At 38.8% G+C, this 17,213-nt stretch overlaps 1 protein-coding gene across 1 annotated transcript; it reads left to right on the top strand.

The window, feature by feature from the left end:
- The first annotated feature begins 10,383 nt into the window (after positions 1-10,383).
- On the top strand, positions 10,384-12,446 carry hamp (hepcidin antimicrobial peptide). Its single transcript, NM_001200201.1, is given in 3 exon segments — positions 10,384-10,622; positions 11,263-11,370; positions 11,468-12,446. Coding segments are annotated over 3 exon segments (291 nt in total). The 5' UTR covers positions 10,384-10,538; the 3' UTR covers positions 11,567-12,446.
- The last annotated feature ends 4,767 nt before the right edge of the window (positions 12,447-17,213 follow it).

The raw sequence follows: 17,213 nt of genomic DNA, 5'->3' as shown, positions 1-17,213 counted from the left end.
GCTAGAGCCCTTTTTTATTAAGTAATTTTACTTCTGCAGTATCAGCGAAGCAGCTTTTTACTCATGCTGAGATGCTTAAAGGAACAGTTTGGCCAAAATTGGTTTGCTTTACCCCAGAATCGAAGGTTGGAAGTGATTCAGATGACAATATTGTTCCAGTTGATTTGCATAGTAATTTTTTGTTTGTTTGTTTTTTAATACTTATTCTGCTATTTTATCAATCTGTTTATGTACAAATGGTATTACTGATCCAATCTGTCTTTTGAAATAGTCTGCCTTTTGAAGATTATGAATACAGTTTGCATGATGGTAAGCTTGAGGCTATAAGCTTCCATTACTTGTTATCTACATTAGCCTCAGAACCGGAGCGCAAGAATTAAAGGAGCGAACGTCAGATGTAAAAATGTCTTGGCTGACTGACCACATTTGGATGGTTGTGCGAATTTCAATTTTTGGCTAAACTCTTCTGCTGTTTGTAGGTAATGAGGCTTTATTTATATGAGGCTTCACATATACACAGTGAAATTCTTTTCTTCACATACCCCAGCATGTTAGGAAGCTGGGGTCAGAGCGCAGGGTCAGCCATGATACGGCGCCCCTGGAGCAGAGAGAGTTAAGGGCCTTGCTCAAGGGCCCAACAGTGGCAGCTTGGCAGTGCTTGGACTCAAACCCCCGACCTTCTGAGCAGTAATAACCCAGAGCCTTAACCGCTAAACCACTACCACTGCCCCCTGTGATACCACCACTGACAGGTATGATAACGTCAAAGATCAGTCAAGCTGATGTCAAACGCTTATGAATATAAGAATTAGAAGGTTTTTCCCCCTCTTTCGCCCAATAAGAATGTACCTTTAAAGCTTTAATTATAATTATCACCATTCATTCATCGCCCTGCGATGGACTGGCACCCTGTCCAGGGTGTACCCCGCCTTGTGCCCGATGCTTCCTGGGATAGGCTCCAGGTTCCCCCGCGACCCGGAAAAGGAGTAAACGGTTGAAGATGGATGGATGGATGGACCATTCATTCATCATCTTTAGTAACTATTTATCCTGGTCAGGGTCATGACGGATCCGGAGCCTATCCTGGGAATACTGGGAACTAGGCAGGAGAAATCATCCCAGATTGGACACAAATTTATAATACACGTTAGCTTTAAAAGATATATATATTTTAAATGAAAACACTATAAATCTTATTTAAACATAACTGACGGTGAGTTTATTTATTTAATTCTATGACTAGCATTGCTGAGTTATTACTGAGTATTGGACAAATATTGGCCTCAAACACTGGATCAGTTGGATTTGACAACATGTGTTCTGATCTGATCTTTTTTTTTTTCCTTTTCTCTTGTTTTGTTTTTTTGGACGTGTGCGATGTTGACTTTTTTTTTCCCCCCCAAGTGAAGTAGCTCAGACAGGATTATGATTTCCATCCTAAGCTCGTCATTAGCTTAAAAATTCATCTCAGGTATCAGACAAATCTCAGCTTCAATATGTGTATTGTATCACAAATGAAATAAATCGGATCAGTACCAGCTGGTACACACGTATAATTCTAGTTTTAGCTGCTGCATTTATCTTCGCATTACATTAGCAGACTTCCAGACCTGAGCAGTTCTCCGATTTTAAACTCACAACCATCTGATCTACTACTGCGGCTTAAACTTATCGAATTATATATTGCCTGTTCTGTTTTTTTCTGCTTTGCAAGAAGCTTTTTCAAATCTCCTACCTTGAAGCGAGCAATAATAAAGCAATAAAACAAAACTTTACAGCGAACAGCACAGAGATGTTTGTGTGTTTGGGGCAGTTGTAACTGTGGGAAACAGCTGTTTTAATCAAATATGCTTTGTCGGTCTCAGAGTATCTCATTAAAGAAATTATGTTAGTTGCCTTCTGGGCACAGTTATGTCAGCTGAGTCCCTCATCTACTAACATTTACTTTTGAGCTGATAAAGCAACAGAACAACCTTTAATGGAACAAAAATATCTTGAATACATTATATATAAATTCATTTAATATTTCTCATATTTCTCGAATATTGTATTCTTTTAGCTTATTTCAAGCCTTATTGTATTTTTTTCTTTTTTCTTTCTTTCTTTTTTTTTATTTTTATAAAGAAGCTAAATTATCTGCCAATAGAATAAGCTTGGAAGTAGTAAATATGTCTAGAAAGAGGCTTAATAGTCTTATATTTAGATAAGATAAGATATATTAGATAACTTTTCCTTTGTTCGTTTGCTACGATATTTTTTTTATTATAACCAAAAATGACATGTACACACTTTTCCTCTTACCCCAAATGACATTTCTGTTAATATTAATGTTATTAATGAAGTTGAGGTGTCAAATTACGTAGAGAAAAAAACACAGTTTTGGCCATAATCTGTTCTGTAAAGTTCTTTGATCAATCATTTGCAGTGTACCTTGACATTTCCGTGATTGCACTTCGAAGCCGGGTTATACGGTACGTAGCACATATGATGTGTCTGAATGCAGAATGTACAGTGCAGTGTGATGCCCAGTAACAGCTTTTTAACCATCAGTTTTATTGACCATCTCCTTATAATGCTTGAATTACTGTGGGAATGTTTCTCACACTGTTATTAAAAAGCACAATATCTTTGCATTAGGGAACGCTGTTCACTGCCATTGCTTTTTCCTCAAGAGATACCTTATAGATTGCAGCTCTGCTTATAAATTATCTTTACACGCTGCTGGAGGAAGAGGCTTGTTTATAATAAACGCTGAATGAAACGACATCAGGGAGAAGTAGGAGTCTCGGCGCAGTTCGTTGCAGCTAAAACTGCTCGGTGTGATCCGACGTTAGCAGTCTGAAAAGACGGAGCACGATTTGTGCGTGTCATAAATCTGCTCCGTCATGTCTCAGCTCATTGTTCAGCTCATGCACCTGTCTAGCTGTCTTCTCTAGTCTGTGATGTTTTTTTTTCCCCCTGCTTCATTCAGCTCATGCAGCCTTTATTCAGCACTGTCTCACTTTTACGTTCTTTCCTGAACCCTGTTTTTTCCTCTCGGCCCTGTCTGTCAGCCGCCAGCCAGACAGACTACTACATATAGACAGGCGTCTGTGTGTCCCCTGCTCTGTTTGACTGATCTCTGAACCCTTGTTGGGCCTTTACACTTTCAGTAAGTGTTTACCGCTGCAGGATAACTGCAACGACACGGCCTTCAGCTGGGGTTTGTAGTGTGTCCTGTCTAGCACTGAGATTACATGCAATACGTTATAAATGAAATGTATGAACTTTTACAACTTGCTGTTATAGTGGTGTGTTTCCGCTCCTTTATTCAAGGACATCTTGAATAAACTGTAGTTATTTCTTATTAGATTATGTTACTATGTTAATGTACTAGTAAAATGAGATTTAACAAAAATAAAATAAAATAAATACATTTTATATATATATATATATATATATATATATATATATATATATATATATATATATATATATATATATATATATATATAATATGTATATGGTGCTTGAATGTTTGTGAATTTTCTATTGAATTTTCTATATTTCTGCATAAATATGACCTAAAACATCATCAGATTTTCATACAAATTCTAAAAGTAGACAACGAGAACCCAATTAAACAAATGGGATGTGACATAAATATATTCTGAATGTATATAAGGTTAAATTGGTGTCAGGTATTTTCAATCAATAAACACACTCCATCTGACCTCTGCTATTATTGTCACTTCAATTCAATTCAATTCAATTTTATTTGTATAGCGCTTTTTACAATAGACATTGTCTCAAAGCAGCTTTACAGAAATATCAACATGGTATACAGATATTAAAGGTGTGAATTTATCCCACTTCTGCTAGATACTGGAAATTTAGCCCATAACAATTTCTCCAGCGGTGGATAACACCAGAAATATCTGGGGGGTGGGTATCCATGCCGACACTGCCTTGCGTTTCCATTGTGTTGTTAAGGTATGTTTGCTTTTTTTTTTTTTTTTTTTTTTAATTCCGTTGTATTGTGTACTGCCGGGCCATCGTAGATTCCATGGGTTCTTCCGCATTGAGAAATGTCAACAGTATATCAAAACATGTGAACTCAAGGCTGCACAAGCGTGAGCTTCTTATAACCACGATAAACACACGGCCCCACAGGACCGTAGCATTAAACTCTCAGCTACATGCTGGGGAAAATAATTGCTTATTCTACTTCATTTTCTCAAAAACAGTAACCTTCCACTGCTTCTACAGCAGCACGTACACGTCTATAGGAATTGTTCCACCAGACAAAAGCTAGTTATTTATTCAGACAGTCCAACCTGAACAGTGCTGAATAAATGAGTACCTTTTCAGAAAACTCTTTTTAGAATAAGCAAGGGAGTACAGATGTGTCATAAATTATATTTCACAGTGTGCTTTCACACTTTGTAGATTGAATCGGAGTGAAATTTGATACTTTTCATATTTGGTTTGTTTTGTTTCCGTAATGTATGCAATTAAACAGATCAGAAAGCGAAGAAAATGTTGACTGGTGGGCTTAAAAATGCATATATAAACCTCGTCCATTCATTGGTCAGAAATCTGACGATGGAAAAAAAAGTAAACAAATGCAGATTATTGGCACCCTGTCCAGGGTGTACCCCGCCTCGTGCCCGATGCTCCCTGGGATAGGCTCCAGGTTTCCCCGTGACCCTGAAAAGGATAAAGCGGTATAGAAGATGGATGGATGGATGGACAAATGCAGATAGAAATCATAAAAATCACCCAAGCATAAACAACACAGTGCTGACGCTCAAACAAATGCTAGATACTTTGATAAATAACCAGTTTAAAACAGTTTGGGATTGTATCCATTGTGATTGTATTTTCTCTTTGGATTCGTCAGTCCAAATCTCTCGAACATGTCTGCAACACTTCAGCTAAGTACTATACTGTGGCTCAGTTTGGCCTCGTAGTACAGTTTATCAGCTCGTATCGAAAAGAAAAATTTCACCCACAACCCAAAACACATGGCATGTTTGGTTCACTTTGTGCAGTAGTATTGATTCAGGCTTGACTCACTTTGTCACTGAAATTGAACCAAGCTAGCGTTGGACTGGAACTGGACTGAAACCGTCTCGATCAGATATTGGTCCACACCCATGTATGACTGCTCTGTTCTCACCTGCATAAATGAATCAATTCAGATGGATAAAACACTGCATATGTGAAAGCTGACCGTCAGCAGAATTCATTTTCATAAAAATAAGGAGTTAACCGAGTTAACATTTTTATATGCTGAACTAAAAACAGGTGGTAGAGCGGGTTGTCCACTAATCGTAGGGTTGGCGGTTCGATTCCTGGGTCACGTGACTCCACATGCCGAAGTGTCCTTCTTGATTGACAGGTTGATTGTCCAAGCTAGCACCTTGCATGGCAGCTATGCTACCACTGGTGTGTGAGTGTGTGTGTCTGAATGGGTGACTGAGACACGGTGTAATGCGCTTTGTAGAACTGCTAGGGTTTTAAAAAATGCGCTATATAAGTGCAGACCATTTACCATTTATATGCTGATCAATCCAAATAGTGTTACTTTTCCTACCTATGCCCCCATTTTAACCTTTGCTAGAATGCAAATCTACAGTATGAAACTGTTGCCAAACGGTTTCACTTCCTTTTTATCATGTTCTGTTGACTTTTACATTTTATAAATGCTTCTTTAGTGGATGTAGTCTGACATTTAGCCTGTGTGTGTTGCTTGTGTGCATGGTTTTGTATGGGCGAATACATCCAGGCTGCTTGCTGCTTTTATTTATTCATACAGGTTCATCCCATTATACCCCGACACTTCTCAACGAGGGCTTCAGTAATCACTGTGCAATGCTGCTTTCCTTCCACCATTCTCAAATAAAGAAGCAGCAATTTCACTCTTAGCCAAATAGACAAGTGGTCTGGAACAGGAAGTGATGCGCTTCGGGGAGAGATATATTACACAGCCAGCATACATGAGTATGAGGAGAAGGCCACTGCTTCACACACTGCTTGGCTGCCATGGGGCTGGAGAGCAGGAATAGGCTTGGGACTTCCTGGGCAGATTGGCCATGTAGTGAAGGTGCAGCTATAAGTGAGACACGTCTGACATTTTCACTAAAATGAGGGCTAGCTTGGCTGGTTGACCCCAGGGCTTGGAATAGGGTTTGTTCGAATCAGCTGGAACAAGGGTTTGGGACACAGTTGACTGGTTGGGTCAAGCATTAGGGTCAGGGATGGCTGTATGTGCTGTGTGACCCTATGGTTTAGGACAGGGGTGTCCAATCTTATCCCGAAAGGGCCGACGTGGGTGCAGGTTTTCATTCCAACCAAGCAGGAACCACACCTGTTTCCACCTGTTTAATTCCTGATTGGTTGGAATGAAAACCTGCACCCACGGCAGCCCTTTGCAGATAAGATTGGACACCCCTGGTTTAGGAAAAGGTTGAATGGGCTTCAGGGTATGGGACAGTTTCCTGATTGACACCTGGACCTGGGACAGGGTTGAATAATTGGTCCAGTTTGTGGTGTGGTTTGGAACAAGGTTGCCCTCTTTTGGGCAAAGTTTGTTTTTTGGACCAAGGTTGACTGGATGGATGTTTAGTTCATGGCTTGTTGGATTATGGTTGAGTGTTTGGCCTTAGATATTGTACCAAATTGGCCCAACTGACTGGTTGGTTTCAATGACTTTGGGCTTACAGTTTAAAACAGGGTTCACTGGTTGTTCTGGTTGACTCTGCAATTTGGAACAGGGTTGTTTTATGGACCAAGGGTCTTGCACAAGGTTGGTTTGTTGATTGTGTTGTTTGAGGCTTGTTGGATTATGGCTTTGGGACACGGTTGGGTTTTTGGCCCTGTGGTTTGAGACATGGCTGGCTTTTGGACCAAGGGTGTTGACCAGGTTGGCAGGTTGGTCTAGTTGACTATATAGTTTGGGGCATAATTAATTTTTTGGACCCAGAGAATAGGAATTGGTGCATGATTGGCTTTTTGGCTCAGGGTCTAAGAAAGTGTTGCCTGGTTGGTCTGATTGACCCTGTGGTTTGGAACAGGTTGATTAGTTGACAGTGGAGCTCGAAGCTTGTTGGATTATGGGACAGTGTTAAGTGTACCGTCTCAGGTTTTGTGACAAAATTGGCTGTATGGTCTTGTTGATTGTGTAGTTTCGGTTTTTAACTCCTACGGTATGAGTAAGGGTAGGTTTCACCAGTTCGATCCATCGCTTTGACCTAAAAACAGGGCTGTATGTTTAACTTAAATACAGTTTATATAACCACGTGCATGGTACGAAATTAACCAAATATCCTTTTATAGTGCTTCATAAAAACTACAACTGATAGGACCTGATCCTTTTTGTTTTTAATTAAATATACACATGCGCTAAATGTATTTGATTAAATAAAGAAAGAAATAGATAAATATATGATGTAGTGTTTAAATGGCAGCAGAGTGTGCACACAAGTAATTGAGTAACTCCTGCTGCGTGAATGGAAACTGTGAGCGTAACAAATGATTTTGTATCATTTACTAAATGGTCTATCATTATAAATTGTCATTTAATAAGTGTGTCTTCTGACCTGGCTTCCTAACATCCCAGGCTGTTTTTTGTTTTGTGGTGTTTTTATTTTGCGTCAGATCTGACCAGTTAATACCAACAGTCATGCTTGGTTGTTCTGGGAATACATAGTCTGGGAGGAGTGGTAATTTGGAAAGAATGAAAGCAGATGAAAACATGAAACAGAGATAAACAGATGCCTCAGGGATGAATTAAAGGGCAGGAACATGTGCATTAGTATTACTGGATATACTACAGAGAGACAGAGAGGTCACTGGCCTAGACCAGGAGAGAGGGGGCGACGGGGAGGGTGGTGGAGTGGCGCCTATCAGGGTGATAGTGTGTGTCTCGCTGGTGCCAGCTTTTGTTTGACCAGAAGATCCTCTATGATAGTGCTGTCGTCCCTTCCTCTGGGACACACAGAGATACAGACAGACACGTACACACGCACATGGAAAATGACAGACACATCCTTAAAAGTGCACATGTAGACATGTACATTAGGCATAGGAAAAATAATCCATTCTTAGATGTGTCATAATCGAAAAATTCTGCAAAGGTCATAATCTGACTTTTACATGCATTATGCAGTTTTTTGGGGAAAATGTCAACTGCATGAAATATTTCTAATGTAAAATGAACTCTATTGGCTAGGGCTATCAACTACTATCTATAAAATTTATCTAACATTTTATTAGTTGAAAAATGTAGTATTCAAATGAATGTTAATTATTCAATAATATATACTGCCACAGATCAAATTAACATTAACACTAACTCCAGAATGTTTGTATCAAATAAACCATGTAGGGTGAAAATGGCGTTGCTTTCCTAAGCTAAGAAGAAACACTTTATCAAACACATTTTTATCATAAACTATAATGGGTCTGATTAATTTCTATTCATTTTCCCACAGTGATGCTTTTTGTCAGCGGTATTTACCTTTCTAGGTATTTTACATTTCTAGAGTTACGTAGAAAGAAGCTTTGTGCCCGATTTTTTTGGAGGGAATTACCTTAATCTATGCCATGTTATACCTTTCAATGTCAATGACAACATTTCCATTCGCCGCAGTCTATGGCCTACATAATTTTGTATTTCTATTGCAAGTATGGCAAATGCAGATGAGTACAGATTGCAGAAACCTTATTTAGAAAAGAGCCACACATGGAAACAAATAATTATTTGTTTTGGTAGGCAAATATTCATTAAATGCACAGTTTAACAAAAAAAAAAAACACACAGATGAAATCCACTTGATCATCGTTGTGTCCATGACGACATGACATAAAAATTCAATGACACTATGTTCGGATCTAACCAGGAGCCATTCAGGGTTATATTTATTGACTCAGGCTTGTCAGCTACTCTGAGCCAATATGCAGTGGCAAAAGGTTATCGCTGAATGAGACAGCCTGACGCATGGAATTTTTCATGACTCGAGACTGAAAGGGTGTAATGCAAAGATTCTTAAACATGACTCAGCACTTGGGCTGACATTTCTTCCAAAGTAGGAACATTCATGAGAGGACAACCTGACCTGATTTTATTCTTAATGGGTCAACATTTTATAATGATTTACTGTACATTGATTACATACAATATATTGGAAAGTACCACTAATAAACTCCAAATTGAGGTCCAGATTACAGCTCGGTACCATGTTCTAGCATTGATGATATTATATTGTAATTTCAAATGCATCCGTTGTCTTTTGGGTAAAATGTAATTCCCAGGGTTGAGAAATGAGGAGAAGTGACAAATCCCAAGTGGTCCCAACATGACTGAGCCTGTTCCTATGGGCGGACATCAGAATTCCCGTCTGACCAGCAGTCTCTGTGAAGAGACATGGAAATGTCTAAATAGACTTGATTTCCTTCACTTAGCCATGTGTCTCATAGGGACTCATACCATTAGCATGTAAAAGACAAGCTGGTGTCAGGCTGTTAATAATGATCACTAATAGCTTTCCACACTTATTTCTCCATTTTGTGGCACGTTTATGAGAATATTAATAAAATACTGTTGAAAATTAAAATAAAGTTCACTGATATAGCCTACATAGAAATAAGACTAAAAACACCCCCTTTGTATTTCTGGAATTATAAGAGCATGGGATATATAACAAAAATCTACGTTTAAATTTAATTAAAATAATTTTTTAAATAAAAAAAAAAAAACATTATTTTTTAAAAAACAAATTCGCAACAATGTCAGATTAGTTTAAATTTAAATTAAAAACATTTCAAATGTAATTAAAGCACAATTCTTAATGTAAATAAATACAAACATACATAGATAAACAGATAGAGAGATAATTAAATAAATAAATGGATATATAATGAAAGAAAGAGCTAATGGAGTAATAATGGGAGATTACTTAATATTAAATAAAAAAACATTATTTTAAATGTGATTAAATATATAAATATGTATATTATTTAGATATATAAATAAATAAATTAAAAATACTATTCAAATATTTATAATGACAATCATTTTTTTATATATATATTATGACAGTAATAACACTGATGCTGGATAATGATATGAATATTATATTACATATTTATATAAGGAATTTGTATTTTTATTCGAAAATATTAAAGCATTTTTTATTTTTTTTTATAATTATTTTCTTCTTTTTTTTTTTTTTTATTTTATTTTTTTTTTTTTTACACAACTTAGATGTGGAAATTCCACTCGGTTTGCCCCGAGCGTGCGCTTGGCGGGAAGGGGCGGGGCTTGTGCTGAAGGAGGCGTGTGTACTGGACACCGCGCGCATAAATGGCAGCTCGGCGCGCGAAGTTTTCAGGTAGACAGGAGACGAGAATCCTGAGAGAAAAAGAAGCAGCAGAAGAAGGAGAACCTTTGAAGGAGAACCTTTCCCGAAACAGGAAAAGAAAGTTTGTGAAAGTTCTTAACTTTCTTTTAAAACGACTGGTTAAAAAACCTCCCGAAAAAACTAAAAGACAAAATGAGGCCAATGAGCATCGCGTGCGCCGTCGCCGTCATCATCGCGTGCGTCTGCGCGTTACAGAGTGCAGCTTTACCATCTGAGGTAACCTTTCACCTTCACTTTACATCCACTTCAATATCCTACTTATTCATTTATTCACCTTAAAACTTCCTTTTAAAGTTAGATTTTATGCAATTTCATATTTTTAATTGAATAAAACGCAGCTGAAACATTTTTATATAGTCACACTAAAATGTTTGTTATTTTGTATGTAATTTTTATTGTATTGAAGTTTATTTTCATAAAATATCATATCTAATATCTACTTGATATAAATTTTGTAATTTAATTAAGATATCGTATATTTATTGTAATATCTTGTTTAATTATTGATTACAACTAGCCTAAATAGTTGTATTTGTTTTATATAATAGTTATTTGTATACAGTATGGTTGGTAGTCTTTTTTGATTTGTTTATTTGGTCATTAACATTAAAAAACAAATACGTAAACTAAGTTATATTTGTGAAATTTCCAATTGTACGTAAAATAATTGTATTTGATTTCTTTAATCGCGTCATGAACTTTGTGTTAATATTTATTTACATCATTTTCTTGGTTATGTTTTTTTTTTTTTTTTTAAATTTGTAAATAAATTGAAATTCGATTTAAGCTGTATTTTTACATCTTTTTAGTCGCGAGATTCGGTTTTAATTCCACGTATTTTGCTCCCGATCCTCAGGTACGGCTCGATCCTGAGGTACGGCTCGAGGAGCCAGAGGACAGCGAAGCAGCTCGGAGTATTGATCAGGGCGTGGCTGCAGCGTTGGCGAAGGAGACGAGTCCTGAGGTACTAACCATTGCGTACTCACTCAACCCTTGTCCTAAGGCAAGCCAAAAAAAGGCTGATGGGTCATTTATAGCTTCTTCACTATTTTCTTTTCCAGGTGCTGTTCAGGACGAAGCGTCAGAGTCACCTCTCTCTGTGCCGATACTGCTGCAACTGCTGTAAGAATAAAGGCTGTGGGTTCTGCTGCAGGTTCTAATAACGGACCACATGCAAGTTTTCACCCCCACTCAAGGGATGGGACGTTAACTTATTTATCCTCCTGGACTGATCTTATTTCACTCTTATGTTGACATTCTCCTGCTTGGACATCTTCACTTGTTGAATGGATCCAACATTATGGGTTAAAATTATGATGTATTGCTTTTTTATACACCGAGGTGGAAAAGGTTGTAAGGTGCTATGAGATCCTTGTTCTGGGAATTTCACCTAGAAGCTATGCTTGCTAGCTATACTATTAGCTTTATGCATGTGTGTAGTGAATGTACATAGCTAGCTTTTTAACAAAAAAAAAAAATCATTTCAAGAAACAATTTTGTTATCTCTGGAAAGAAATATGATCATGAGGTCATGTCCAGCCTCCATTTCTGTTTTTATACACACTGCCAACTTACAGTACATCCCGATTTTGCCAAACGTCAGATCATTTAGTCGCAAATTTGAGCATGTGTCGGAAAAATCAGTTGATAAAAATTAGCTAGCTGTCTAGTGAGCTTGGCTAGCTAGTTAATATCAGGAAGCTACTCCTGGAGAATTATCGTTAATCGTAGCTAAGCTAATCGATATGAAAAATGGGTAACGTTGATGTCGCATGATTAAGTTTGAGATAAATCTTCATTTAAACTTCACCCTCGTTGAGATGTTTGTCAGGGTGTGTTTGTTTTTATCAATGAAGCTTGGTGGAGGAAATGTCAATGAGCTAATCAATGAAAACGTTAGCTCAGCTACATATTTGTGGGCCGATAAGTATATTTTCTACATATTGCCTAAGCAAATGCCTGTTGTAAATATTTGTCAAATCGATCATTATTACTACACGTTGTTTTGTACTACGCTTGTAATAAACAAGTTTCATACAATTGGTATGTGTGCTGTTGTATCACATGAAGACTAAACGCAATGCTAAAGATGGCAGCGCTTCTTCACTGCTATTAAGTCTTCAGCTAATTAGTAGAGCTGAAGACATTAAAATGGGTGACATAAAGCAGGGCAACAATCTCAAAAGTGCCAGGTGGAACAAACTCAGGAACTACATCAATACAGACTTGTTTATTAATACTGTTCTCCTGACTTACTTCATATGCATGGCGAGAACAGGACCTCATCACGGAGTCTCTATTGAGGCTTATCCTTGAATCGTGCTCGACCTTCAGAGCTGGGACCAAAACACATGTAGACATCATTCAATTTAAAACACGAAAAAAGAAAAAGGTCAAGGCCACAAGGTGCAAAACAGTCAAGAAGGGAAAAAAAAACAACTGTTTAAACAGTAACTAGGAGCTAATTGGGAAAGAAAATCCAAGTGTGGAATGTACTGCAAGGTACATTGATCAGCATAACATTAAATTATATTAGGCACCTGCCTACTATCATGTAGGTCCCCCTTATGCCCCCAAAACAGCTCTAACCCGTCGAGGCATGGATTCCACAAGACCTCTGAAGGTGTGCTGTGGTATCTGGCACTAAGACTTTAGCAGAAGATCCTTTAAGTCCTGTAAGTTGCGAGGTGGGGCCTCCGTGGATCGGACTTGTTTGTCCAGCACATCCCACAGACGCTCGATCGGATTGAGATCTGACGAATCTGTAGGCCGAGTCAACACCTTGAACTCTTTGTCATGTTCGTCAAACCGTTCCTGAACAATTTTCGCAGTGTGGCAGGCCGCATTATCCTGCTGAAAGAGGCCACCTCTGGGATTTGACTAGCATGCCATTTGACATTTTTAATCACTATTTGATGAATACTAGCGTTTTGGACATGCTCAATTATAGGGTTATTGGGTTCATAGGGTTTCTCCAGAGGGACAATCAAAGAAAAGAACCCTTACGTGTTTTAAATTTTAGATATATTTTTCTTCACTTTATGCATTTAAAACTCGGGTATATTAGGTGAATGTAAGGCAACAGGCTTTTGATCATCCTTAATGTGAGCATGTGGCTAATATTGCATGCTTGGTGTTTCTCTGTACTTTAACCATTTCAAACTCTGTTATATCAGGCGATTTAGTCGATTGATTAAAGACTGTGAAGCTTTCATTCCTGATGAGATGAAGATAATTACACTATATGGCCAAAAGCTTGTGGACACCTGAGCATCACACCCATATGTGGTTCTGTTGCCACAAAGTTGGAAGCACACAATTCTATAGAAAGTCTTTTTGTATGATGTAGCTTTACAATTTCTTTTAACTGGAACTAAGAGACACAATCATGTTCCAGCATGACAATGCCCCTGTGCATAAAGTTTGCCAAGGTTGAAGAACTCAAGAGTCCTGCACAGAGCTGCACTGAACTGATTCTCACTGAAGCACAACCCACATTACAAAACGTTCTTCTACAGCTACCTCATAAGAGAATATACCTCCAGCAGTTTTACTAAAAAGCACAAATGACCATTCTTCTGTTGTTGGAGTGGGAGGTCTATGCTAGATTTATTACAGCCCCAGGAGATTACATTACAATGTAACATATGATAAATGATTATCTTTTGATTATTACCCACACTATTTAGAATTACTCTACTTATTTACCATATTGCAATTGCGATTCAAGTGTAAATCCACTGGGATGTTGGTGATCTGTTTGATCTGGTGGTGGCGTTGATTTAATAACAACGTACAGCAAAACTATTTTGTTCCTGAGTAATCGACCAAGTCCAGACTCAGAGCCGGCAAACGTTCTGCAAGAATGACTTCCTACTTCTCCATGATTGGATCAGCTTATTGCTGAAAGTATTCTTTAATTTGACCAGTATGCCTAAGGGTTCATGATGCTCATGAGTTTGGACAGCAGGTATGCACCATTTTGGATGAAGCTTGGCATTAAGATTGAGAAAACAAACCTGGTTCTATACGTTAGATAAGTTACGGTTATATCACACCAACAAACTGTTCCAAGGCTTTAATATGCATACAAGGCTTAGGTGTTAATGGTTTTCCATGAAACCACTCGACTGTTTTCTTTCAGTCACGGCCCCTTCATCTGTCACGATTTATAATTTGCATTTAAATCACTGCTGAGGTAAAGCCGCAAAAGCCAACCTTGTGCAAGTCGATACTTCTGAAACTCTTAACGACAATGGATGGAGCAATAAAAAAGGCAAACTTGCGACACAAACTAGAGTCGTTAGTATAAATTAGCACCGGGGATTATTGGTTTCTCCTTGAGATTTCTGATTTCTCTCTCACATACACACACACCACTGACTGCATCTTTTACAGCACACTGCATGATGGATGTTACCAACGGTGGCTTGTTTTACATTCACATGTTTGTATTCAGTTGGCAGATGTTTTTCCATCCACACTCGAGGGTTAGGGGCTTTGCTCAAGGACCCGTTGCTACAACCGTTGCTTTTCCACATTGCTACAACCTGGAGCTGGATTGGTAAATTTGTGAATGGATTTAATGTCATGAATGTCATGAATAATGATTTAAGTGTGGAAGAAAAATCAATATAGTTCGCAAAATTATGTACAAATGAAAGATGTAAATGTTGTGATTGCGTAAGTATTCAACTTGCCATGCAAAGTCATGCTGTATAATTACTGGAATGGAGTCCACCTATGTGCCACGTGATATCAGTATAAATACACCTGTAAAAAAACCCACTAGTAAATCCATTAATAAAAAAATGGAAAGAATGTTGTACAAGCACGGCTGCCTAAAGGAGGCTGTCCACCGAAAGTCAGTGACTTTTGGGTAAGGAGGAGATTAGAAGAGAATCAAGCAGGAGACCAATAGTAACGCTAAACATGATGCTCCCTCCAACATGCTTCACTGTGGTGGTGAACTAGGATGTTTGGATGCTGTCGCCCCCCCCTCTCGCTTTTGCATGTTCACCCTGGTTTGTTGATGGTGGGGTGGCTGGCTGCCTTATGTCCCAGGGCGCCCTCATGTCTGTGTTGCCTTCTGGCTGTCCCTTTTAGTTATGCTGTCATTGCTAGTCTTGTCAGAGTCCCTACTTCCACTCACGCAAAGTACAGTGTCCTTAACCATTACGGGACAATAAGCATACCTAATAATCTCCCCTTCTCTCTTTCTGTCAAGCTATACATGATACTCCTGAGATACCAGTGATACTGACCGCTTCTGCTCTCCGGACCTGCCTGATCCATCCTGATACTCTACTTCCGGTTGGAGTTCTCATCAATTGGAAGTCACATGCTGCTGCTGAGGATGGCCCCACGTGGTGCAGCCTAAAGATCACTGAGATTGCTTATGGATGGTGTCACTTGAAGACCATGGGGATGGCCTTAGACCTCAACTCATGTGAACAGTTATGCTATGATGGCCAGGACTACAAATTGCTATTATAGCCTCAGCACAGCAATTACCACAAACAGTTTTGCGCTCAAGTCTCCATCAGTGAACGATGGAGAAGTTCAACAAAACAGACTTCATGTAAAACTGTAGTTGAATTTTCCTGGTTACACAACTGCACTATTTGAACATGTCGTATTAGCGCATTTATAGAAGGACCTTATTTATAGTTATACTATCCGTTGTGGGGCGCACGGTGGCTTAGTGGTTAGCACGTTCGCCTCACACCTCCAGGGTTGGGGGTTCGATTCCCATTCGAGTATCGATTCCCACCGTGGCCCTGTGTGTGCAGAGTTTGCATGTTCTCCCTGTGTTGCGGGGCTGCCTCTGGGTACTCCGGTTTCCTCCCCCAGTCCAAAGACATGCATAGTAGGCTGACTGGCATGTCTAAAGTGTCCGTAGTGTATGAATGGGTGTGTGAATGTGAATGTGTATGTGAATGTGCCCTGCGATGGACTGGCACCCTGTCCAGGGTGTACCCCGCCTTGTGCCTGATGCTCCCTGGGATAGGCTCCAGGTTTCCCTGCGACCCTGAAAAGGATAAAGCGGTATAGAAGATGGATGGATGGATGGATGGATGGATGGATGGACTATCCGTTGTTACCAAGATGAGCACAGGTTCCATTTTGAGTCTGGTTCCTCTCAAGGTTTCTTCCTCATAACGTCTCAGAGAGTTTTCCCTCGGCACCATCGCCTCATCGCCTCGGCTTGCTCATTAGAGACAAATTCATACATTTAAAATGTGTATTCTGAATTCATATATTTCTGTAGAGCTGCTTTGGGACAATGTCCATTGTTAAAAGCACTATACAAATACAACTGAACTGAATTGAATTAACGCAATGCCCTGTAACTAGGAAAGAACCCTGACGACTGAGTTTTTTCTATTTTAATTCATAATCAATGAAGAATGGAGAAATTAATTTCATTTCTGGCATCAACAGTGGCTCCATGATTTTCCATGGTGTTGGTGTATTTTTTTGTTGTTGATGTTTTGTTTTTTTTTTAAAGCAAGTCACATCCAGTGATGATTCGTAACGCTGTGTGCTGCAGCGCATCCTGCTGTTTCGCAGAAATACACCCAGAGGCCGCTTCAGTCAAGGCTTCCTGCTGTCTTTATCGCATTTAATATTCCCAACTCTATTTGAAGTTCTTTTTGCTCGCATCCAGCCATTCAGGCCTGTACACATCCTCCACTGAGGCACGCTGAATATACTATGCTTTTTAAAAACTCTTTGCTCACTAAAGCTAACAATATTCAGCCTGATCAAAAAGGACTGGGTTTTCAATCCGCATCCATCATTTTC

The sequence above is a fragment of the Ictalurus punctatus genome, chromosome 23, assembly GCF_001660625.3.
Source record: "Ictalurus punctatus breed USDA103 chromosome 23, Coco_2.0, whole genome shotgun sequence".
NCBI lineage: Eukaryota > Metazoa > Chordata > Actinopteri > Siluriformes > Ictaluridae > Ictalurus > Ictalurus punctatus.
The sequence above is the reverse complement of the archived record's forward strand: the minus strand, read 5'-3'. Positions and strand labels throughout refer to the sequence as shown.